We start from the raw sequence: 24994 nt of genomic DNA on the forward strand, positions 1-24994 counted from the left end.
TTGTGCCACTTACAAAAATGCTGTGAAATTACATATAAAAGTCAAATTTTGTCAGAGAAAGCCAGTTGCCTTTTCATACCTGGATCTGGCATGGGCTTGAGCTCAGCCACCTAGTCAGGGCAGCCCAGAGGCACAGTCACTCGCCCTTCAGTGGCCATGGCTGTACCTTTGCCATAGTCCTGATCATCTTCAGCCTCTTTAGTCTTGATGTTATTTGAAATTTCGTGGCCAAGAAGTAATCATTCTCTGGAGGACCTATTAGGTGCCTGTGCTATCCCCAGAAGTGTGCCAGCACCAGGCTCATGGAGGGTACACAAAGTGTGTGTTCAAGAGGAGATGAAAATGTCAGCAGTCCTCAGCCATGGAGGATTTCAAAATCTAGTTTGGGAGTAGCAGAAATAGATTGGTGGAGAGTAGGTGATCATCTTGGTGGTGCTCACAGGAAGGCAGAGTGAGAACAAGCAGGTTGGTGCTGTGGCAACAGCAGCAGGAGGTAAGGGCCACTTTTTATCTCTTTGGGGACATACACACCATTTTTTTGAGATATAGAAATCCACCTCTCACCTGGGTCATACCATTAGCTGACTGCATGGTCTTCCCTTTCCATTCAAATGTGGCGTTCACTCAAATCTCTATTGCTATCAAATTCTTGGGCGTTTTGTTTTACTCAGCAGTAAGTGGAGAGGTAAATCTCGCTGATGGATTTAGATCTCTCAGGTGGGCTTAGATTCAGAATGGAGAAAGGATTAAGTTTATAAATGACTCCTTCGATCATAAGGGAAGCCACCTTGACAGGTAGGTGCAAATCAGATAGTGTGCAGACGCCCCTGGACTCGGCATGGGTTACTGTTACGTCCCAATAAAATCATCAGTTGAAAATGGGTCAAATACAGCTGACCTGCCAAATACCTGAACTTGGCAACAAGGTCCACTGTAGAGCCTTGGTTGTTTCCCCTCATGATCGTGGGGCTGACCGGGAACTGTGGCATGCTGCCCAGCCCAGTGTCACCAGAGAGTAGCTGGTGATCACTTGCATGGGAGATGATCCAAATTCAAAATTTGAAATACACGTTTTGCTGAACACACATTGCTTTAATACCATCGTAAACTTGAAAGATTATAAGTCAGCTATCATAATCAGAGACCATCTATACATGAAAAGCTACGCAGACGACACCAGACAATGCCTGACAGAAGTTTCTGGCCTCAAATTTGTATGTCATTGATACCAAGTAAAAGGGTATCTCTTTCCTTGAAACATTTCACTGAGCAAGCATTGGAATGATAGGCTCACACCCTAGCGCTGTCATGTGTCTTGGCATGGTTTTTAGAGGAGAATGTCCTTGTTTCCAGCATTTAGTAAGAAGGGCAGGCATGGGACAGGGAAGAGTACGGAATCCCTCTAGAGCCCCTGAGATGGAGCTTGTAGAGATCAGGGTCCTGAGTCTGCCCTTCGTTCCCAGAGGAATCCTGAGCTACCAGGGTGTTTTTGTTTGTTTCTGGAGAGAGATGGCCCCAGGTCCCAGCCATAGAGGTCATTCCTGAGCAAGAAATAGCAGGGAAGTCTGGTGTGTACCCCTGGTGTGGGAGCAACTGGGCTTCTGCAAAGGTGGGTCCTCTGTGGCAGTGAGCCAGCTGCCAGTTTATTTTGACCTCCCGTCTACTCAGCTTCCTTTCCGTAGGCCTGGCAAAGTTTTTCTCTTTGGCCACTAGAGGAATTCCAGAAGACTGAGCCCTGGGAAACAGCCCATCTTAGTACGCAGCCCCTTGAGTTTGAAGAGGTGATCCCCATTTCCTGAAAATCTCATGTATTGAAAGCCATGTTGTCTTGAGGCCAATGTGTACTATATAGAATAAAATTCAGGCTTACTCACTGGGGTAACAGTTGGAGTGTCAGTCCTGGCCAGTCACATCCCTTGTACCACAGGTGATCAGGACGGACAAGACAGAGGTGGGGTTTTCCCCAGGTTGTAGTGCTAGAAGCAATGCAGTGACTATAGGTGGCAGGGGCTGTAGGAGGTGCTCAGGCCCTGTGCCCATCTCCAAGTTCAGGGCACACCCGATCCATCCACAGCTAGTGATGGCCTTACCTGGACGTTGGGTTGTTAGCACTGTAGGTAATCCATAAGTATTTGGAAGTTTTTAACTGTAGACTCATCTTCAGGAATAACACTCATTACTGAAATTTAACCCAAGCAGTTAAGTACTTATGAAGCTGTTTCTACCTTTTCTCCATGGACAAATCAAGTCCAATGACTGCCACATAACTATAGGATTCCTTGGCTCAGCTGAGTCTTTTTATTCCAGCCATTACTGTGTACAACCAAAAGCTTTGGAATCCTGAAGGCAGACTGCATATACTGAGCATCCCTGTGGGCCAGATGTCCTGCTTCCTGTTTTGGAGGGTCATGGAGGAGGTAGCTGTAAGCAAGGCACTTTGAATTTAGTTGAAACAGAATACACATGAGCACACCCCCATAACTGAAGTATAGCTCATTAACATCATTAATAGATACTGAAGTTTTACCATGTATATTAGCATCCAAAGGCTTCTGAAACCAAATACCACTGACTGAATAGCTTGCAACAACAGAAGTTTGTTTTTCATAGTTCCAGAGTCCAAAAGTCAGAATTCAAGTCTGTGCTCTGAAGGCTCTAGGGGAAAATCTGTCCCATGCTGTGTTTTGACTTCCAGCATTGCCTGCAACCCCTGGTGCTCCTTGACTTACAGCTGTGTGACTCCAATTCCTGCTTCCATCTTTCCATGGCTGCCTTTCCTCCATGTTTGTCTTTTCTTATGAGGGCACCAGTCCTATGGAAACAGGGCTCCCCCTAATGACTTCATTTACCTTGATTGTATCTGCAGAAACCCTATGTCCAAATAAGGTCATATTCACAGGCTCTGGGAGAGCACACTCATAACATGGTGTCATATGAATTCAATATTATGAGTGCCTCCGGGTACCATGCACGTGAAGTAGAGGCAGGAGGGGGGAATTTATGGAGTGCCTCGTGGTAGCTTGAGTGTGGAGCTGTGTTTTGTAAGTGGGAGGGAAATGCACTCGTGAAAGGAAGAGGTGCCAGGTATTCTTGCAAAAGCAAGATAAGCAAGTTTTGCCTTTGGTCAGAAATATTTGTGTGGACTGTGTGCCCTGCGGTCCATGCTTACCTATCTGTGTCTTTGCCTATACAGATGGAACAACCAAGGAATGATGTAGATTTGGACCAGGATGCAGATCTGGCCTACAATAGTCTGAAGGTAAGATTGGCTGTCCTCTGGCATAGGACAAATGACAAGCTGGGACAAGAAAACCAGGTTCTAATTTCCTTTCGCAGTTTAGTGTCTTCATTTTTTAAATGAAGGAAAAGTTTATATTTACCCCAAGGTACGCTAATCTGTGCCTGGCCTATCTGATACAGTTTCAGTTGAAGTGTGGCCACTGGAATGAAATTGCTTTGAAAGTGCAGACTTGTACCAGCAGATGTAAGGCAGAGGATGACTCTGTGTGTCAGAGGCTGGCCTGGTAGGAGACAGCAAGGTGCAGTGGTGGAGGCCTCAGGCAAGGACCAATGGGCCCATGGTATGAAAGAGACATGAGAAGAGCCCCACGCTCTTGGCCCATCCCCAAAGACTTGGTAATGGGGCAATTTATCCAGTCTGCCATTCAGATAACTGCTGGCAGCCACTTTGCCCAAGAAAACATCACTAAATCACTTCCATGGCTTTTTTTCCTTCCAAATTTACCATAGTAAAGTGCACATAATGTAAAATTTACCATCTCAACTATTTTTGAGCATCTGGATCAGTGATATTAAATATATTCACATATTATACAAGCATCTCACCACTATCCATCCCTATGACTCTTTTCATCTTGAAAAACCGAAATTCCACCTCCATTAAGTAACTCCCCTTTCCCCTCTCTCCTCATCCCTTGACTACCACCATTCTACTTTCTATCTCTATGAACTGGACTATTCTAGGTATGTCATGTAAGTGGAATCGTACAACATTCATCTTTTTATGACCAGTTTATTTCACTTAGTTTAATAATGTCAAGGTTCACCCATCTTGTAGCATGTGAGAATTTTTCTTAAGGAATAATAATTTTACTCTGTATTTACTATATTTAGTTCATCCTTACTTGGTTTGGGGGATTGTTTTCCAGTTGGGTCTTAGAAACCTGCCCACAAGCACATGTATGAGATGAGGATACACTTGGAAGACCCTTCAAAGAGAAGTAATTTTTGTTGAAACCTAGGTACTCACTACCAAAATGTTAGATATTTCCCCAGATCCTTCTATAACACATAACACAACCCCAGCTCAGGACAGAGGCACATTGTTCAGGTACCATGCACAAGGTTTGGGTATGCCAACTATTGGGGATAAGGTCTGGTCAAAGTTCCTTGGGTATGGTCACATGGGGCAGAGCATTGTCTAAGGAGGCCTGAGGGGGTGTGGCTGGGCTGGAAGATGAGATGCCCTTAAATAGCCACCAGTCTAGGGTGAACAAGGCAGAGGAGAGTGAGCCATGGATGTTGTCAGAGTAGGTGGGGCTGAAGCTCACTATCCCCTGGAGCTGGGTATCAGCTGAGGGATGGGACAGGTGCCAAAAGGACCTGTGACTGCCTGTGGCCTAGGAGTGTGCTGGGCAGAAAGTAAACCTGCTCAAGGATACCTGCAGTTCTGGGTTTTCCTGCTATCGGCCAGAGCTAGATTGAGATCAGGAGATGGTGAGCGCTGACTCAGCTTGCAGAAGAAAAATAAGGTGTCTAAGAGCCCAGGTTGGCACTTAAATCCTTTCCATCTCAACCTACCACTCAAACTTTGCCTCGTCCATTGGTGAGCATGAATCAAGAAAGGTCTAATTAAAATCCTGACAGGGGTAGGGTTTTTTTCTTTCTTAATGTGCTTTTTCTACAGAAGCTTTCCATTTTATTTGTAAATTTATTAAAGTAAGGCTGCTTATCATAGAAAAAATACAGGGAAATATAAAAGAATTTTTTCAAAAAACACTATCCCTGCCTCTTAAAAGCAGCCTCTAAAATTATTTGAATATTCCTTTCCAATGCTTATTCTATGTATTACTTAGATATCTGATATATGTAACTTGATATTTTTTTCATGATCTATGTAAACATGATTTTCATGGTTGGTTGAAATTTTATAACAATTTTCTTTGATTCTCTAATTGCTGACCATGTTCATCGTTCCCATGTTTTACTGTTGTACCATCATGAAACTAGGTTTTGGTGGTGTTTTGTTTTGTTTTGTTTTTTGAGGAAACAGGATCATTCATGATTATTCCACTAGAATTCTTCAGAATATTAAGAAAGCAACTACTCTGACATGGAGCTGGTTGTACAACTTTAGCTTATTTTATAGGACATGGATCAGTTTTACTGGTTTAAAACATTGTGGAGTTGCAGGGTTGTGGGGGTGGCATTGATCCTATGTAGAAACACATTTGTCCCTTAACTGAAATCATGCAGCCTTCAATGCTGGCACTCTTCCCATGGGAACTGAGGCTCACTTTGCGGTGAATACCTCTATGGGGTGCTCTCCAGGAATGTAGTAAAACAAAACAAAATTTAAAAAATAGGTGCCTAAATTCTGTACAGTAAGGTTCATCTGCCCGGTTCAGTGTCTAATCGAGCCACTTGATGAGAGACCAGGGGGCAGGCCAGAGGAACCCTGAAAGGGGAACCTGGAAATGTGGGGTGTGCAGCACCCTAGCCCTGGCCTGCTCTCAGGTGTCCTCTGCATTGTTTTCCTGGATGGTTTTAACCCCCATCCCATGTACCCTCCCAAATGTCAGTCATTATCAACACACTTGTCTATCTCTAGCTTACCCTTTTATCTAGAATCCTTGAACCATCATTCTGACTGCTGTTGCACCGTGGGGATCACTGTGGACTTTCTGAACTCCAAAACCCCTTTAGGGCATGAACGTGGCCCAAACATCCAGGTTCTTTTCTCTCTCACCTCCAACATCCAGATAGTCCTGAGATTCTACTTCCTAACTCAGGGACATGCACTCACTCTGTCCTCACTGCTGCCACCCTTGCAACCTTGCTCTTGCCTCTGCCTAGATGTCTAGTCTCCCCCTAGCAATGGAAGAGGCCTCTCTGAGGTGCTGCCCTTCCTAAATCCAGCTCCTTCCCTGGCTTTTCACAGCCCTCCCCCTCCTGGCCCCCTCCCCCTCCCGGACCCCTCCCCCTCCNTTGGAGCCAGAACTGAGCTCATGTTCCCAGCTAGCTCTGTGACCTTGAGTGCCCCCCTAAAGGTGGGGCTGGTCCGAGTAGCACCAGCAACCCCTCCCCCTCCTGGCCCCACGCACTCCTCAGGACAGCATTTCCTGGGCAAGCCCTGCTTCCCCTTTTGTTGAGCCTTTATACCTGGACCTGGAAGTCTTCCCACACTTCTAACTGCTCCTGGTCCTTTACTTGTCAGGTTAGGCATCACCTGTCCTCCAGGAACCTGTTTTTACCCCTAAGACTCAGTAGGTGGTGTCTTCTCTGTCCCCTGGTTCACTTGTGTCATGGCATGTTCCAAACAATATAATGATTTGTATTTTAGTGTAATTATTAGGTTCTAAGTGGGGTTCTGTGTCCATAGCACCAAGCATGGTGCCAAATGTAAAGGCAGAGAATAATTGGTGGTGGGAAGGAAGGATAAAGGAACAGAACTCCATGTCCTCCAGCTGGGACAGCATGGCATTTAAGTACATCAAAAGTATGTCCTTCACACACACTGTGTGATGATACTCAAGTGAGGTACCTAGAGGGGTCAAACTCAGCCAGAAAGTAGAGTGATGGCTGCCAGGGACTGGGGAGGGGCAGGGGGCGAACGGTGGTTGCTGAAAAATTTTTTTGTTTTCTTGAGATGGGATCTCAACTATGTTATCCAGATAGGCCTTGAACTTGGAGTTGTGACTCAGCTTCCTGAGTACCTGGGATTATAGGCATGTACCACTGCACCCAGCCTGGGAGTTGGTTTTTAATAGGGACATTTTCAGTTGGGAAGGGGAAAAAAATGTGGAGATGGAGGAGGTAAAGTTTGTGGAGTGATGTGAACATGCTGATGTTTCAGAAACACGTACCTAACAACAGTCAATGGCAAATCTCGCGTTATGTGTTTCCAACCACAACAAACACATACTTTTTTGACACTGTTTGACCAGAAAGAATGGTGTGAGGATGGCAGTCAGCAAAGAGGGCAGAGGTGCTGGGAGGGACCTGGGGAATAGTGAAGGTGGAGAGCATCCAGGGATGGATGGAGAAGGCGTGAAGAGACACTTCACAGCTGTCCCCTGGGTAGACATCTTTGTGGGAAAGCAGACGCACTTTTCCCCACATGGCCTTCTTTGTCCTACAGCAGGATCTCGCTGCTGAGCAGGGACATGGGATGACTGCACACAGACACCTAGCCTACAGCCAGTGTCACTGAGCCCGTCTGGCTGATCAGAGCTAGAGAACACTTCAGACACCATCTGCTGTCACTCCTTTAAGCCACACCTGAGGAGGCAAAGGCCCAGGGCTGGACGGAGTAGCCTGGAGCCAGGGTAAGAACCCAGGACTCCTGCTCCAAGCCTGGTGTTCCTCTGCCAAGCAATGAAGGATGCCCTGAGTATCGCCCTCGGCCACCTCTGAAAATGCCACTCGGGCATTGAGTGGATTTTGACCTCTGGACTTAATAGATTCACATGGGACTGATAAACTCATCAGTAATATTAAGCATAGGTCACTTTACCCCCAGGGTCCCACTTGTGTCTGCAGAATCACACCATGTGTGGCTCATCTCCCCTGAAATCTTCATGTGTAGGTTGGAGTGGTGCGAACGAGAGACCCAGCCCCTCATCCAGCTCAGGGTCTAAACTCACTGTGATCCTTCTCTTCCCTGGACTCGCCTTCCTCGTGTGGAAAATAGAGGTGGTGTCCTGGTTCTGTCATCCTATGGCTCTGTAACAAACACACCAGCAGCATCTACTTATCACATTTGTTAGTTTTCTCAGAAATTTTGAATCCTGTCTCTGCCAGAGCTGTACCACAATTTGTGATCATAGGACTTTAAATTTAAACCTCAAACACAAAGTTAAATATACTACCTAGAAGATGTAAAACACATTTCCAAGTTGTCTCAACAGTGATTTTAACTGTATGCTAGGAGTTTTCCCTGCACTGGCATTGAGTTACTGGTTTTCCAAGTGATCAAAATGGCAATACAATTTTGCTGGTATGTTCTCCAGTATATTACTCCACATGATATTCCTTGAAAAACCAGGGGAGTGCTCCGGACAAATAAGTTAAGGCAACCGTGCATTCTGTATCCCCTCTTGGAAAGTCAAAAAGCATATGGGCATACTAAGGCTTCAGAAAGTCCTGTGCTAACAGCATGTTTAAAATGATGAACTGGGGGACTGGGAGTGTATCTCAGGTGTAGAACACTTGCTTAGCATTTATGAGGCCCTGGGTTTGGTCCCTGGTACTGCAAAAAACAAAGTCCAATGTTTCAACAAAGAAGGGTGTCATAGCCAAATGTGCTTGGAAACACTAGCATATTGAACGACTTTGGGGAATGCTAGAGACTGCGACATTCCTTACACACAGAACTTGGGGTTGTGAGTTCAAATCCAGGTCCCAGCATTGCTTGCTGATGCCAGTCAGAACTTTCATCGTGCATTTTGCTATTAAAATGGGGAAATGGCTCTTCACTTCCCCAGTAGACAGAGCAAGTGGTTAAGGCAGGAAAGGAGGAGGCCCACAGGGGAGAGTGCCCTGGATCCAGACAGTAATGGGGAGTGTCACTGGGCTGTCTTCCAGAGGCAGGAGCTGGAGTCAGAGAACAAAAAGCTGAAGAATGACCTGAATGAGCTGAGGAAAGCAGTAGCTGACCAAGCCACACAGAACAACTCCTCCCACAGCTCCCCTGACAGCTACAGCCTCCTGCTGAACCAGCTCAAGCTGGCCAACGAGGAGCTGGAGGTCCGAAAAGAGGAGGTGCTCATCCTCAGGACCCAGATCGTGAACGCTGACCAACGCCGACTTGCTGGCAAGAGCATGGTAACAAGATGGCAGCCGTGGTTGGGCTTGGTGGGGGTGACACTAGGTCATAGACATGGGTTTTCTTATGTGTCTTTATCCATCGGGGTCTTGAGTCTGAAAGAGCAGAGTCTGACTCTGGTCTCCTCTCAAGGCATCACAAGGGACTCACTGCCCTAAGCCAGATGTAGATGTTTCTAGAATATCCTGAAGTTAATGAGATGTTCACAAGGAATGAGAAAGAATTAGATAGGTACTCTGAGGTGGCTGTGATTTTCATCTCATGCCCCTTGCTGTTTACTTCACTTCTGAAGTGGAGAGAACTCTTCTGTGTCCTCCCAGGGTGACCATGTCCCACTTAGTATTCTTAATGTTGCACCTTCTGGGACAGAATGTAGAGTGGAAGGAAGGGGACAGAGGCCATCTGAATGACTCTATGGCCTATGCTGGGTGACTTCTGGGCCTGGGGGCTGGAGTGGCCTGTGAGGAGACTGTACTGAGTGTGGTGGATTCGACGCCAAGCCACACTTTAATCGTGTCCTCTGGACAAGGGGTGTTTTTTCTTTCCAGTGTCACTGTTCGTGTCATCTCCCCCACTGCTAGCACTCAGTGTCTCATGGGTGGGCCTTGCCATTCTGTAACCCTTCCAAGATGCAAGGTGACCTTTTGAAGTCACCTTCTTACCATCTGAGATCTTCCAGGTCTTTCTCTTTTCCTAGAGGCATGTTTTTAAACCTCTGTGTATGAAGCCATTCCATGCAGTTTTGTAATCCAAGGTGTTTTGTTTATGTGGGGCCTTCCAGGAGCCAAACATTAATGCCAGAGCAAGTTGGCCTAACAGTGAAAAGCATGTGGACCAGGAAGATGCCATTGAGGCCTATCATGGGGTATGCCAGACAAACAGGTAAGGCCTCCCTCTTTGTAAGCTAGACCTGGGACCGGGGGTGGGGGTGGGGGGTCCTGCCCTGGTCCTCAGGCACTGGCCATGTGCTCAGCATTGGGCGGGGGATGGGGGGAGTTATTTGAGGCACTACTAAAGTGGATTCAGAATGTTCTCCCTGTACCTTGTTACCCCAAATGAGATTTCCCCCAAGTTTAGCTGATGAATAACCTCTGGTCCCTCCTGAAGGATGAGCTAACCAAGGCTTATGGCAAAAGGGGTGCATGTTTGTGGGAGCAGAGCTGGGGCTGACAGTACACCAGACAGGCCCCCCAGGAGTGGCCAAGGGCTCCAGAATGTGGGCTCTGGAGTCCCCTTTTCCCTTGCTGTCTGGTGACTGCTGTGTGACCTCTTGGTGCCTCATCTGTGAATTGTCTCATAGCAGCGTACATCCACTGGGTGTGAGAAGAACTGGTGGGTTAGTCTGCAAAGCACTTAGAACTTGAGTGGCCCTGGAATAAGCATTGTAACCATTGTTACTTGTGCTTTCTTGCCACCCCCTTGGGCACCTGTAAAATCAGAGCCAGGTTTTTCCTGGATTGACTTCTCTCACCTCATCTAGTTACCTGTTGAGCTATGGATCACTACATGTTTCTTCAGAATCACTGTGGGCATGACTTGAAGTTCCTTGCAAGATTGTAACAATCACTGAAGACTTAGTGCTTTAACTTCCATATTTTAAATGGTTTTTTTTAAAAATACCTTTATTTTTTTCTAATGTGGTGCTGAGGATTGAACCCAGTGCGTCTCATGTGCCAAATTTGGTAGACAAATGCTCTACCAACTGAGCTATAACCCCAGCCCCTGATTTCCAGATCTTTAAATGCAGCCCCTCTTTCTGCAGATAAGGAAACTGAGGCTCAGAGGGTTAAGTGGTTCAGGCACACAGGTACTCTGTAATTGAATTCAGAAGGTCCAGCTCCTAGACTAGGGCTGCCCAGGTGATCAGAAGGTGAAGGTGCTGTACCAGGCCCCAGGAGAAAAGGAAATGAATTTCGAGAGAGAGGTCATTCTTTTCTGTAAAGGAGGTAGAGGAGAGTGGAGGAGATGCTCTCAGTGCTAAAACTGGAGTCAAGATGCCGTCATTTTTAAATCATCTTGCAGAAGATAAGAAATAGGATGAATGAGAAGCCAGAGCCCAGGTGATACTGAAGGACGAGGACAGCAGCCACGTGCTTGGCGTCTCTTTGCTCTTTGGAACCGACACTGTTATCAGCCCCCTTTTTATCCATCCCCACATTTGTCAAGGATCCAGTCCCCAGCCTGTGTTCCAGAAGATTAATACCTCAGACTTATCTTCTTTATAGCAATAATGATGGTGATAAAATAAAAATAGCTTATATCTTAAGATAATTCCCTTCCCAGCAAGTCCAGCAGTCATCAGGCAACTTGTAGCCCATGAACCTGAGTTAAACAGAAAAAAAGGGGCTGCCTTGGGGGCAGGGGGGAGCCCGAGACCATGTCCCCAAGTGCCTGTCACAGCAGGTGTCATGGAAGTGGCTGTGGTGGGTTCCTCTCTTCCAATTTGGCTTCCTCTTCAGCTTCGCAAAAGCCTTATGATTGCACCAAATCCCAGCACTGAGCTGGAAAGGCCCCCAGCACAGGGTACCAGGGAGGAGGGTGCCCCCTGGGAAGGGCATCCCATTACAACAGGCTGCCCAGGAACAGGGTGCTTTGAGGATAGAGATTTGGTTTGCCTTTCCTACAGCTGTCCTCCAATGGAGGGTTTAGAGTGTGCATATAAATTGTATTTGTGTGTGCAGGTAGCAGGGGGGATAGGTCAGGACCCTTTAGAATTTTGTTATCCTGTCCCTAGAAGATTTTTACATTCCTTCACTGAGTTATGCTTTGATTTCTGGAGAGAGTACAGACATCCCTCTACCCTAGTCATGGTTCCTCCGAGAATCCATGCTCTCCACATTCAGAACCTCTTAACTTGTTGACTTTCAAATTTTGTAGAGTTGTGTTTTGGCCTTTACATCTACATCTTTCACCTGGATTTTAGGTCCAGTCAGAGAAGCAGTACTCGGGTCTGCTCTGGCAGGAGGAGTTCCATGAATATGGGCAGCTTTTGTTTCATCTTGAAAATTAAGAAACCAGCCTTATTATTACCATTTTATATAAGGGAAAGCTATAGGGAAAGGGGTTGTGAAAACCCAGCAAAGGTGTGGGAAGTGTCTTCTCCAGGCAGTCTCTGGGAGAGTGACGAGGAAGTGGGGTAGGGGAGGGGTTGCTGGTGCTACTCGGACCAGCCCCACCTTTAGGGGGGCACTCAAGGTCACAGAGCTAGCTGGGAACATGAGCTCAGTTCTGGCTCCAAGAAGAGTGCTCATTGACTCCTGACCCCTTCTAGCCAAGCCCTGCCAAGGCTACAGAATTTATTAGTAGACTTTTCCTTGGGTCCCAGGAACCTGCCTTGCAGGCCCCCTCCACTGTCAGGTCCCAGAAAAGAGGAGACATTTAGCATGACCTTTATTACTGCCACATACACCTGGGGTGGTGGTTCTCATACACTCCACCATGGGGTCTGGTCTGTCCAGGACAGTGGAGACCAGGACAGGGGTGTGTGTAGTCTCCTGAAGATTTGCCTGAAGTCAGGGCTCGTTGGCCTTGAGCTCAGCTGCTGCACGATGTCTTGCTTAGAGTGGCAGATGAGGTGGGAAGAGCATGGTTCTGCCAGCCCCTCCCGCAGGCAGCCTCCCTTTAACTGTTCCTGGCCAGGAACCCTGGGCTTCCTTCGAAGGCCATCATCCCCTTCCTCACAGTCTCATTGGTCCTGAGTCAGCAGCACACCTGTGGTTCCCTGTGACTCAGTACACATCCGTAGCTATTGTAGACAGCCCACTTGGGTGGCCGGGCCTGCAGCCCTGGGTGTTTCTCTGTTCTGGGGGGTGGGCTGCTGCCTCCCACTTCTCAGATTTCAGCAAATATCTTGGGCTGCTTAGAGAAAGCATGGTGTGGACTGAAGAAATAAAAGTATCCACCGAGTATACAGGGGTCTTTGTAGAAACTGAAATCATTTCCGAGCTAGCCGGAACCACGTCTGTTTTCTTCTACGGGAAGCAGGACCTTCGCCATGGCAGAGCAGTGGGTCCATTTTCTTAAGATAGCCACAGAGGGAAAATATTTTCCTATACCTTTTCTGGTGCATGATAGTTAAAGATCTAGAAAAACCCTTTGACATCATTCAGTGAACCACTGTCACCTGATGCATGAAGAAACAGGCCCAGAGAGTACAGGCAAAGAGCCCCAGCACAGCAGGCTCTCCAGCCAGTTTCCTAAACACTATCCCTTACTGCCTCCTGCAGTTGGAAATCGCTCATTGCTTATTTCTCGGTATATGGTGTGTGAGAGGGATATTTATTGACATCAAGAAAGTATATTTTAAAAAACAATGAGTTTCTGGGCTGTTTGTGTTCTTCCCTATCACACCAACAGGTAGCGCTCCTTCCCTGGCTATGGCCCCTGTGGGTGTGAGGAGTAGGGAGATTTCGGGGATTTGGTTCTCTTTCACATAGTAGCAAAGGGCTCTCTCCGTTTGGTTTGCTGATTTATAATTTTTCTTTGTGCCTGGTTTTCTGAACACTGGTGTCTGGGCTGCAGGGTTCTCTCCTTGTCTTCATCCATGGGGTGTGGCACGTCACAGAATTCAGAACTCTGTCCCTATGAGGCTGGTGATGGGATTAATGCTAACTTCCTTGAGGTATATCTCAGCAGCGCACATGTGCCACCCCAGACAGCAGCTGCCATCATGGGAGTTGCGGAAGTGGAAGGACTGAGACCCAGTACCCCTTCCTACAGTGAGGGCCAGCCAGCATTAGAGCAAAAACTTCAGAGGAAGGCAGGAAGCTCCTGAGACCCCCACCAGGGGTTGGTGTCTTTCTTCATGCTGAAAAGGAGATGGCTGGCATAGAGGGACCCCTGTGTTCGTTCACTTAGCCCTGATGTGTCCCCCTCAGAGCCCCCCAGAATGCCTGTAGTGGGCCCTTGGATGAAAGCCCTGCTCCCAAGGGCCCTTGCTAAGGGAGGCGATAAAGATCAGCCCTTAGTCAAGCTATTGGTGGGGGCAGAAGCCCTATATAGAAGGGGTCCCCAAGATAACTTTCTTGGTTCTAGTTCTCTTTACTGTGAAGCGGATAGTGAGGGGTTGACCCAGGGAGTGGAAGCCATAGAGTCCCCAGCAGTTTCCTCACCACTGTTTTTCCTGCCTGTCCTCAGACTGTCAGGGAAGGCCTGGTGCAGATGTAACTAGCTCTGTGCAAGAAGCAGCCCACGTGAGCGCTGCAGGGTCTCCTGAACTCCGGGATGGGGGGGAGGCTGTAATGTACCTCACAACCTAGCAGGGTTGGGACGGTGACTGACCTGAGTCAAAAACACCTGAGGATGGGTGATTTGCCACCGGGAGTTAGGAAAGGGTTCTGGTCTTTGCATCAGGCAGTGTGGGTGCAGCTTCTCTAGGACACATGGGGTGGAGTCCTGGTGGGGGAAGCAGGTCCCTGCTCATCCACTGCCACCCAGTCCCACTGGCCTTTGAGGATCTCCACGTGCCCAGGGCCCTGAGTAGTGGGGGCAGGGAGTACATGGGTGAGGAGCATCTGACAGGCCTGCCCTCCAGGAACCACCTTTGCTGCCCTTGGGTGGACTCTGCATGACCTGAGGCAGCAGTAGCTTGCAGGTGGAAGGCAGATGTCTGCTTCCCCTAGATAACAGGAAAATGTACCCATGGTCAAAGCCAAGGGGGGTGGTAGATCCTTTTGTTCTCATCCTGTGAAGTTGATTTAGTTATTCTTCACATAAGCCTCTACAAGGAGAGCTGGAGTTGAAGCTATTTAACACGCTCGCACCCTTAAGGAGTGACAGAAGTGCTTTGAAAAGCAGGCGGGTTTTGCAGTCCCCTGGCCTGCTCGAGGCCAGGGTCTCCTGGTGCTTCACCTGCTGCTCTGCATACCTATCCTCCCTGGCAGCGAGGGCCTGCTCACCACCTGCAGCTACCCAAGCACACACAGGGCCCTTTCCTTCTGGCCCTGTTTGTGTGTGTCTGTCCCTTTAACTGATTCTGACAGAAGGAAGTGCCATGGGTGCTCGAGGTGGATATGATGCTGGGTCGCTGCTGTTCACAGAGCTGTCAGAACAAGCTCGGCCCTCTGCTCTTTGGCAACATGTTCCCTCCTGTGATTATCAATGGGCCCCACAGGAGAGCACAAGAGTCCCCTTCCCAGCCAGTAACGGAACCTGGGGTACTCAGATGCAGTCTGCAGCCCCCCAGAATGCTGGAGGAAGGGGAGGAGGAGCATGTCGGCTTTGCCTTCTTCCTGTTTTCAAATCTTGGTCACCTCTGGTTCCCGGGATCTCCACCTGCTCCTCTCTCTCTCTCTACACTGGACACCTCTGTTTCTGTCCTTTATTTCTAGCCAGACTGAGGATTGGGGATACTTGAATGAAGATGGAGAACTCGGCTTGGCCTACCAAGGCTTAAAACAAGTTGCCAGGTCAAATGTGCTCCTGTCTTCCTGTGTCTGCTTTGTCCGCCAGCTCATGTCTTTGCTCCTTGTGTTTCAGCCCAATGCGTGCGAGGGCTTGGGGGCACAGTTGGGGTTGCTGCTGGCCAGTAGTCCCTGGGGTTGCCTGCCTATCATTTATGTCCAGGCTGTATGGATGAGGTCAGGGGAGGCTGCTTGTGATAGCACTGGGTGGCCCATCTGAGCCTCAGGAACCACATAGCCCAACCCCCACATTCTACAGGTGGAGACCTAGGAGGTACGTACGTGGCAGCAGGCAGACAGCTGTTAAGAGCAAAGCAGAGGGCTGGGGATGTGGCTCAAGCGGTAGCGCGCTCGCCTGGCATGCGTGCGGCCCGGGTTCGATCCTCAGCACCACATACAAACAAAGATGTTGTGCCCGCCGATAACTAAAAAAAAAAAATAAATATTTTAAAAAAAAAAAAAGAGCAAAGCAGAGAGCCCGGCCTGGTGTGCAGGCCTGTAACCCCAGCTACTAAGGAGGCTGAAGCAGGAGGATCATAAGCTGAAAGATGGCCTGGGCAACTTTTGCTATGTCTCAAACAGCAAAAGAAGGGCTTGGTATATAGCTCTTTGGTAGAGCGTTTGCCTAGCATGTGTGAAGTCCTGGGTTCACTCCCCAGTTTGGGGGGGACGGTTCCCAGTCCCACACTTCTTCCACACTGCTTATTGACCATCCTAACTACAGTGTCAGCCAAAAACATCAGCCTGACTTGTGAGCCAGGTCTTCTAACACAAGGCTCCTCAGGACCTGCCGTCAGCAAGTGGCTGTTCCAGGTGTTGGGGCCTCCCTGGAGCTGATGAAGTGCCTTGGAGTTGGTCTCTTCCCTGGCCCTTGTAGGGGAACAAAACTGAAGCTTGGAGGATTATGTAGAAAATTTGCTGGTTTTGCAGAAAATTCAGTTAGTTCCAGGCTGAACTGATACTCATCAGCCTTCAGCAGTGGGTGAATAGTTTAGCCAGCAAGGTTCAGCACTTGGAGAAAGGGCATGACGTGATGGGGTGGTCTGTCACATGCTCCATGCCAGTGTGGCTTTTAGGGATGTGTGGCATCACATTGTTCATTTGCACCTCCCAACAAGAGATGGGGCAAGGGTCATTAGACTCATTTCCCATTAGAGAAAATGGATGCTCAAAGGTGGTGTGAGTGCCATTCCTGGGTCCCTCAGCAGCCTGATGGCAGAACTGGAGGAAGAGCCCCAAGCCCTCAGCTCCTGCTAGCCTCTCGTGGCCTCTCCCTTCTTTCGCTGATAATGTGGTGGAGCTCTGTCACAGCAGCGAGTTTCTCCTGACTCTGCAGCCTTTCACTGGGTTCAAGCATGGCCCTGCATGACCTGTGAGCCTGGTGACAGGTTCTTCACAGGTGGATCATAACATGACCTGCCACACTTGGTCATAAGGAAAATGACTGCAAGTGGATCTCTTTGTGTGTCCTTGGTGTGGAGCAGAAGGAACAGCAGCTGCTAGTTCTGTTATTATGATGGTTATATTATGCAATATGATCAGATTCCTTCCACTCAGAAGCATGTTGTATTGGAATAGAGACCCATGTGTGAAGCTGGTCATTCCTTGGGCCTCTGTTGGCAGGTCAAATGTGGTGTGACAGATAAGCAGATGAATGTGTTGAAGTAGCCCACAGGCCTGTGTGTCAGGAGTCCTGGCTCGTAGAACCAGCCCGGCCCCTGGCTGTGACCTTGAATCTCTCTCAGCCTTTGGCTTCTCCACACACTTAGGAAGCTAGCTTGATGCTTGGGCAGGAATCCTGTACCCTACACCCTGGGCTGAGTCCACCCTAGTCCACTTGGAGCATAGGGCAGACATGAATGGTGGACACATAGCACAGGTAAGGAAGCACATCCCTTGGCAGCATCCTAGAACCAGGTGTTTCTACTCTCTTGTTAAATCTACAACCTATTAGTGATTAAGTGTATTTTGGCCAATGTTGGATGCTGTCTAAGTATTGCATATCACCTAAGGTGTTGATTTTATTACCAAGCTGTCCTCCACTATCCTCACATTGCTGTTTTCTTTTGGCAATAGGCCTGTGGTGCATTCCTCAATCATTTCCTCATTTGTGTTACTTGATTGAGGAGCCACTGGGAGCCAGGTGATCTACCCAGTGCTGCTATAAAGCTGACTCATCTACCTCTGTCAGCAGTGTGATCTTTCCCTCCCTCTTATGCATTTACTGCCTCCCAGACCAGCAGGACTGCAAAAACATGCAACCCGCTCCCTACCTTCGAGGCAGTCAGGGACTCCCACATCTGTCCCCTGGGTTCTGCCTGCTTCCTGAATTGGTGCCTAGCTCTGCTCATTCCAGGCAAAGATTGGGGTGAGTGTTCCCCTGTGTAGGCCATGTCAGGAAGCTTTCCAAAGCCCCTTTCATCCAGCACCCTCTACATATGTTTCACACAAAATCAGCTGCACTGAGTCAGGAAGCTGGTTCAGGTAGTGAAGCCCCAGAAGATGTGCATCCTCACCATGTTGGCACCCAGCTCCTGGGGACAAGGCTGCTGCTGCTGCGCCTCCAGAATCCCTCACTTTCTGTTAGGGTGGAGCAGGTACTGTCCAAGGAGTGCCAGGTAACTGGCCCTGATTGAGCTTTTTAGACTTGGCCTCCGAGCCTTCCCCAACCCTCTCCAGATCTCTGGGTGTGTCTGCTTGTCAGACACTGGCTAATCTTTAACTTCCCCCAGAACACTTGCAGATAGTCTTAGTTTTGTTTTTTGGGGGTGAAGGGTAAATCATTATAGAAATGTGCACGTGGGGTAGAGTGGAGATAGTAATGGTGAAGATGAATAGGCCAGACTAGCCCCTTGCCTTTCTAAAACTTGTGGGTAGTGTAGGGAAAGTGAGCAAATAATGTAATTACTTTATCAGAGTTTTATCTTAACAAGGGCATTCTTGTGAACTTTAGGGAAGACATAGATGCTGTATTTACTATAAGAAATTTGTGCTGCTGACTTAGATACGGCAGTGTCTCCATCCCAAACTACTCACAGAATGAAATACAGGGTCAGGGAAAAGGGCTAATAAGCCCAGGGTGCTTTTTACCTTGGTTTTCTGTCATCGGAGAGGACAGGTCAGCCTGCTTGCCTGCTGGCCTCCGTGGTGTGTGTCTCCCAACTGTGTACATCCCGTTGGGGATGTGCAACCGCTGCTGTGTGCTTGGCTGCTCTCTTGTTGTATTTGTATGTAGCCCCTCACTTGGGGTGCTGCCCCCACCACATGGTCACCTGTCCTTCTCTCCTTGGTGCAGGTTGCTGGAGGCACAGCTGCAGGCCCAGAGCCTGGAGCATGAGGAACAGGTGGAGAACCTCAAAGCCCAGGTGGAGGCCCTGAAGGAGGAGATGGACAAACAGCAGCAGACCTTCTGCCAGACACTGCTGCTATCCCCAGAGGCCCAGGTGGAATTTGGCGTCCAGCAGGAGATATCCCGGTTGACCAACGAGAATCTGGTGAGTAGCCATGCCTCGTGGATCATAGCTCTGGGAGTCATGTTCTAGAAAAAAGGATTGGGGTGGCTAGATGGACAAGGTTCACATCCTTAGCCCTGTAGTGGGAACAGATTCTGGAAATCCCTAGTTTGCTGATGGTAGATAAATGAAATAACTGTTTTTCTTGGTTAGGGATGTAATACCAAGAAATAGCAGCCACTGTTGTGTCAATCAGGAATTCTGGCAGAGCTCATTGGGGACAGCTTGCCTCTGCTCCACATGGTGTCAGCTGGAGCCGGAAGATCTAAGACAGCTTCATTCCCATGTCTGGGGCGTCAGTTCTCCTTGTGGTCTCTCCCTCTCCGTGTACTGCTTTACATGGCGACTGGCTTCCCAGGGAATGCAAGCAGCAGCTGTGGGGCCTCTTGAGGCCTTGTCCCAAAACTAGCAGAGCATCACCGCTGTCACCTGCTATGGATCAAGACAAATGATGAGGCTAGGCCAGGTATAGTGAGGGATGGCCCTCGCCACCTGACAGGAGGGGGAGTTGATGGCTCTCCTTGCGGGCAGTCACTGAAGGAGCCCTGGCAGATGCCAGGAAAGTGGAAGAGAGTCCCTGTCCTGCGAGAGCGTCATAGGTCAATAGAAGTAAGGTTTCCAGACTGGGCTCTAATGGTGATAGAGCTAGGGCCTTCTGCCTTCCATGCCGAATCAGATGAGGTTAGTGGCAGCACAACCCTTCCACAACAGCTTGCTGTTCTGGGTCCCCGAGGGACTTGCTTCCAGTGGCAACAGTTACTAGAGGTTGGGCCTATAGCTGCTGCCTTGTTTGGCTTCTGGGCCCAGGTAAACTCACTGACCTCCCAGCCAAGTGTCCCAGCACCCCCATTCCTCGACCTCTACCTGTCCATTCCTACCCAGGACACCGTCCACCCATCCCCAGGACGCCCAGGCTGCTGACTCGGCAACCTGAGCAGGCGTGATCTGGGGAGCCCTGGGATTACACAAGGCACCCTTGAGCCAGAACCAGGAGGAATTTGCCCTGTTGTTGCTGAGAATGGAGTCCGACCCATGGCCCGCTTCCTGGGCTCCAGAGCAGGGAACTGTAGCCAGCATGGGGCAGCCTTTCTGGCCAGGGCACTGAGCCAGGGCTCCTCAGACAGTACCCACAGCCATCCCTAGGCCACTCTGCTTCCAGCAAGAATAAACCTCTCATCCAGGGCCAGACTCAAGTCATTCCTCATCCTACTTCCTTCTGCTCTCAGGACCTTAAAGAACTGGTAGAAAAGCTGGAAAAGAATGAGAGGAAGCTCAAAAAGCAACTGAAGATTTACATGAAGAAAGTCCAGGACCTAGAAGGTAGAGTGTGTGTGTGTGTGTGTGTGTGGGCGCGAGTGGTGAAGCAGAGGTATGCCTGGCAGTGCCGAGGGATGGACTGCCTGCCCTGTGGCACACTGTGTGTCACCAGTTTCCTAATGACTGTGCTCATGCCAGCCATGCCATGGAAGAATTCAGACCCTGGTTGGGCATGATGGCACATGCCTATAATCCCAGTGACTTGGGAGTTTGAAGCAGGAGGATTGCAAGTTTGCAACCGGACTGGATAACTTAGCAACAGCCTGCCTCAAAAAATAAACAAGGTTGGGGATGTAACTTGGTGGTAGAGCACCCCTAGGTTCAGTCCCCAGTACCACCAGCGGGGAGGGGGGGGACCCATAGGTTCACACATTCTCAGCAGAGTCCAGACCAAAGACATGAATTGAGCAGGTGGCTTTCTTTTTGTGCCCACTCTGAACAAGGCTCTGTGGAACTGGAGGAATGAGATGCTGAGAAGGTGACCTAGTGGTCCCCGCCTTCAGAGAGCTCTGAGTTGGAGGCAAGACATTCTGGTGTGAAAGTATGTTGTATAACACAAAATCCTGGCCCCAGGGGGCCTCATTCTGTGCCATGGAGTGTCAAGTTCAAATTACCAGTCTGGAGTCTGCCCAGAGAGGATAGGCAGAGATCTCAGTCATGTTCCCAAAGCACTGGGAATGTTCTCTCCTCTCTCTGACCCTGCTGCAAATCTAAGCGTGCACCCTGCTTGGAACTCCCATGGCTTCCCATTGCCTGCATACCTCACTGCAATCTTCCTCCCTCTGCTCAAGAGCCACCAGCCCATCACCATATGATGGCCTGACACAGCCCTAATCACCAGTGATGTTTTGTTCATTTATTCACCTGTTTACACTCACCAGCTGCTCTACTCCTGGGCTCCAGGAGGCAAAAACATCTGGGGCCCACACCAGGCATATGCAGGCAGGAGCGATCTCTTCCTAGCTGGCGGTCTCTCTCGCACCTGCCAACGTACCCCCTTCATCTTTGAATTTCTCATTTTCTGTTCCTCAGGTTCTCATTCTCCTAGTTTCTTGGCTTCTAGCCTCTCCCTTTGCTCAATCGTAAAGACCTATCACTCTCTTCAGTGCTTCTCTGTGTCTGCCCTGCTCATTCCCCTATGACCAAACCTTGTCCCCTGCTCCCAGATGACTTCCCAGGCCCTGCTTCTTCTGCTCACGGTGCTGTCTGTCCTCTGTCCCTTCCCTAGGACTTGCAGAGGAAACTTCAGCTCTTGGCGAGTGTGCCTCTCCACCTGGCCCTGTACACACCCAGACCCCCCTGGCAGCACAGAGCAACACCCACCCTGGGTGGGCCTTTGCTTCTCTCCCATTTGTCCAGGGACTTGTGTGATGTGGTGTTTGGTGGGTCGATGGACCAGCCCTTCCCCTACTCCTTTGTGAGGTCTTACCGGCTGGAGCCACCATCAGCACGCTTCTGGCCTGGCACCTGGCAAGCTGTGTTGAGGGTCTGTTTTAGAGTGAACATACACATATATCTCTTTAGCTAGACTGGCCAAGGACAAGGTTAGAGAACCCATCATATCTAATCCTATACTTAGAACAACGTCCTGCATGCAGTAGGTGTCCATTGTGGGCTTGGGGGTATATCTGTGTGCCCACTGCTCTCCCAAGGAATCAAAATGAGGGAAGGCCTGAATGAAGCAATGAATGAGTCAAAGCCCTTTGTACCCCCAACCACACCACCAGCATTCCTGCAGAATCATTTCCTTATGTAGTTGCATTACTTATGTAGTTGCATGTCACAGGCTCCTGAGCTCGACTCTGCATTGGGGTATTAGTGTCTTTCTGTGTACTCTGGCACATCTGCTCCCCTGTCTATGCCAAAGGCATTGCAGGGTCCTCAGATACTTGTAGTTGCACTGTGGCTGTGTCATGATGGCCATTTTGTGGTCGCACACAAGGAATCCAGCAGGCCTGGCCAGGGTCATGACATCTTCCCAGAAAGATGGTTTCCCCTTATGACTTGATTGCAGAGAAGCAGCAGCTGCCAGCTGGAGGGTAGGACACCTTGCTGCCCACTACCTTGGTCCAAAGCCTGCCCAGCACCCTTTCAAGGGTTTCCCTTTCCCTTGTCCCGCAGCTAGACTGTGGCAGAGGCCACAGGAACAGATCATGTACCATGTGGGAGCTTGGGAACCCTGAACACCCCTCTCCAGACCCAGGTCCAAGCTTCTGTCCACAGGCACAGCTCACTACGGGCCTTCAGCTGCAGGTCCCATTCATGCTTCCTGTTGCTTCTTTCCCACTCAGCTGCCCAGGCATTGGCCCAGAGTGACAGACGGCACCATGAGCTCACCAGGCAGGTCACAGTCCAGAGGAAAGAGAAGGACTTCCAGGGCATGCTGGAGTACCACAAAGAAGATGAGGCCCTCCTCATCCGGAACCTGGTGACAGGTCAGGACCCACCATGAGACCCCATATGCCAGCCCTCCTCCCCAACTCCCATTTCAAACATAACTCCCCATCCCTGTGTCCCCCACACAACACTGCCCCTCTCCTCCTCCTCACCCTCTGAGTCCAGCTGCTTCTAATCATAACCCATTGCTTTTCCAAATTAAAATCTGACCCCTGTAAATTGCAGCCTACTCTCGGGAAACGGAGGTCTCCATTCTGCCTGTGGTGGGTAGAGATGGGGGAGCTGCCAGCCCACCTCACTTACCCGAGTGCACATTAGCTTCCTCGCAGCTTCTGTTTAAGTAGGCACTTTGCTGCTCTCACTTAACTCTGAAGGAAACCTAGGTCATTCTGGTAACTTGCCCAGGTCATACACTGGGTAAATAGTAGATCAAAGTAGATCAAAGGTTTAAGTTCCTGTTGTTTGTGAAAAACTTTGCAGTTTGTAAGTGCTGTGCTTACTTAGGAATGTAGTCTTTGGAGCCACATGGCCTTTATGCAAACTGGGCCTTTCCTAGCCACGTGGCTGAGGTCATGTTCTCAGGTGTCACATGGGGGAGAGGATTGCACCAATAGCACAGAATTGGGAGAATCGATGGTAACGATTTGTTGCTCACAGGATGGTCCCTGAACCAGCAACATCCCCTGAAAAGGTGCTTGAAGTGCAGACTCCCAGGCTCCACTCCAGACCTCCCAAATTAGAATGCACATAGCAAAAAATCCAGGTGGTTCATATACACACTGAAGTCTGAAGAGCGCTGAGTTCATGCAAAGGGCCTAGGATCACTCTGGTCCTTTGTGAAGGTTCCCTGGGCTTGGTCTGTACTGTCCCTGCATTCCTCCTTTCAGGAATCTGGCAAGGTCAAGGCTGGCCTGCCTCGTCCTCAGGACTGAAAGACCTGCCACCCCACCGAAGACGGCAGAGTTTTCCCCATTAAGTCAGAAAGGGAACTTCTTCCTCTCAGGGTCTCTCTTCTTGGCTGCTTGGGGGGGGGGGGGTCTGTGTCCTGTTTGCAGGTTGTACAGGTTTGTGCCTGAATAACTCCAGGTGGCTTGGTGGGGGAGCTGCCTTCTGGGCTGAAACACCAGGCTCTTGAAAGCTGCTCTCCTCACCTGCCAAGCCTGCCCAGCTCATAGTCATTAGCTATGAGCTCTCTTCTTTGTGGTACCTTGGTGTCCCCATCTGTAAAATGGAGATGGGGGGCCCCCATCTTCTCATCCCCTCATATGAAGTATAGCAAGGCTAAATGTGACGGTGCAATTGCAAAGCCTTCTCAGGAGTCAGATGGCAGCTTTAGCGAGGTAGTTCAGTTCAAGAAAGAGGAAACCATTATTCTTCAGGAATTCATTGAGCCACCGTGCCTGGGGCTGAGGCTACTGGGAGAAGGGAGTGAGACTTGTGCCTAGCACAGACTTTCCTTTCATGGTTTTTGTTTTTAGTAACCTGCTTATGCCTGGACATTTTGTTCTGTAATGGAGGTTAGTTTGCCCTATAATTGTGACAGATGTGACAAAGGTGACACAAATTCTTGTTAAACATCCTTAAGCAGACTGCTTCTATTAGGAATGAACCTTTACTCTTCCATAAATTGACACTGTATAGTTTTGAGTTTACTAAGTAAATAAGACTTCTGTTTAAAACCGTGCCAGACAGGTGGCTTGTTCCTGCTGTCATTGCTCAGATGGCTCTAGGCAAGGTCACTTCCTGCTGAGCTGCTTAGGAAAAGTACCCAATCATCAGCCTTCCACAAGACCCCATCTAAATGAATGGATGCCTCAGGAAGGCACTAGCTTGTTTCTCTGAGGAGAAAAGAAAGAGTCAAGGTCCCCACCCACTCAGGATGCTCCCATCCAGTTGGGAGGCCCAAGTAAACTGCTTCATCACAATAGAACATGCCAAGGCTTATAGTCTGCACATGAGTCAGGCTTGAAAAAAGCTGTGGGTTGAAAGTCTGGGCCTATAAGATATTTTTTTCTGCTGTTACTTGCATTCAAATCAGAGCCAAGGGCCAGTCCACAGCCATCTGCCAAACTTACAAAATGCATGTTAACCATGTATCCAGAGTATTATGGCCTGTAGTTAGAATTAACTAGAAAGATGGATTTGAGAGAATGATGAAACTCAGGAAGCAGCTAGAGATGCTAGCAGCACAGCCCCACCCCAGGCCAGCTCTGGTGGAAAACTTGAGCACATTGCCTCCCTGCATGTCGAGGGGTTGGTGGGCTTGGCTTGGATGGGGTAAGAGTGCAAGCCAGGGTACA

At 49.2% G+C, this 24994-nt stretch overlaps 1 protein-coding gene and 1 long non-coding RNA gene across 7 annotated transcripts in view; one reads left to right on the plus strand and one right to left on the minus strand.

Annotated features, from left to right (window-relative positions):
* Window positions 1–24994, plus strand: part of Myo5b (myosin VB) — a 302556-nt gene that overhangs the window by 260779 nt on the left and 16783 nt on the right. For 4 of the 6 annotated variants that reach the window (XM_048806229.1, XM_048806230.1, XM_048806232.1 and 1 more), the window contains 7 exons: window positions 3194–3259; window positions 8827–9066; window positions 9849–9949; window positions 15397–15474; window positions 18764–18962; window positions 20207–20300; window positions 22589–22732. In XM_048806229.1, coding sequence (XP_048662186.1) covers window positions 3194–3259; window positions 8827–9066; window positions 9849–9949; window positions 15397–15474; window positions 18764–18962; window positions 20207–20300; window positions 22589–22732 — 922 coding nt within the window. The remainder of the gene's footprint in view (window positions 1–3193; window positions 3260–8826; window positions 9067–9848; window positions 9950–15396; window positions 15475–18763; window positions 18963–20206; window positions 20301–22588; window positions 22733–24994) is intronic. The other 2 variants (XM_015482386.2, XM_048806231.1) reach the window with 1 other exon arrangement.
* On the minus strand, window positions 18243–23356 carry LOC125617722. Its single transcript, XR_007348814.1, has 4 exons — window positions 22998–23356; window positions 22635–22722; window positions 21727–21785; window positions 18243–19412 (listed from the first exon to the last, which is right to left on the minus strand). It is a non-coding gene; the product is annotated as an uncharacterized LOC125617722 (long non-coding RNA).

The sequence above is a fragment of the Marmota marmota genome, unplaced genomic scaffold, assembly GCF_001458135.2.
Source record: "Marmota marmota marmota unplaced genomic scaffold, marMar, whole genome shotgun sequence".
Lineage (NCBI taxonomy): Eukaryota > Metazoa > Chordata > Mammalia > Rodentia > Sciuridae > Marmota > Marmota marmota.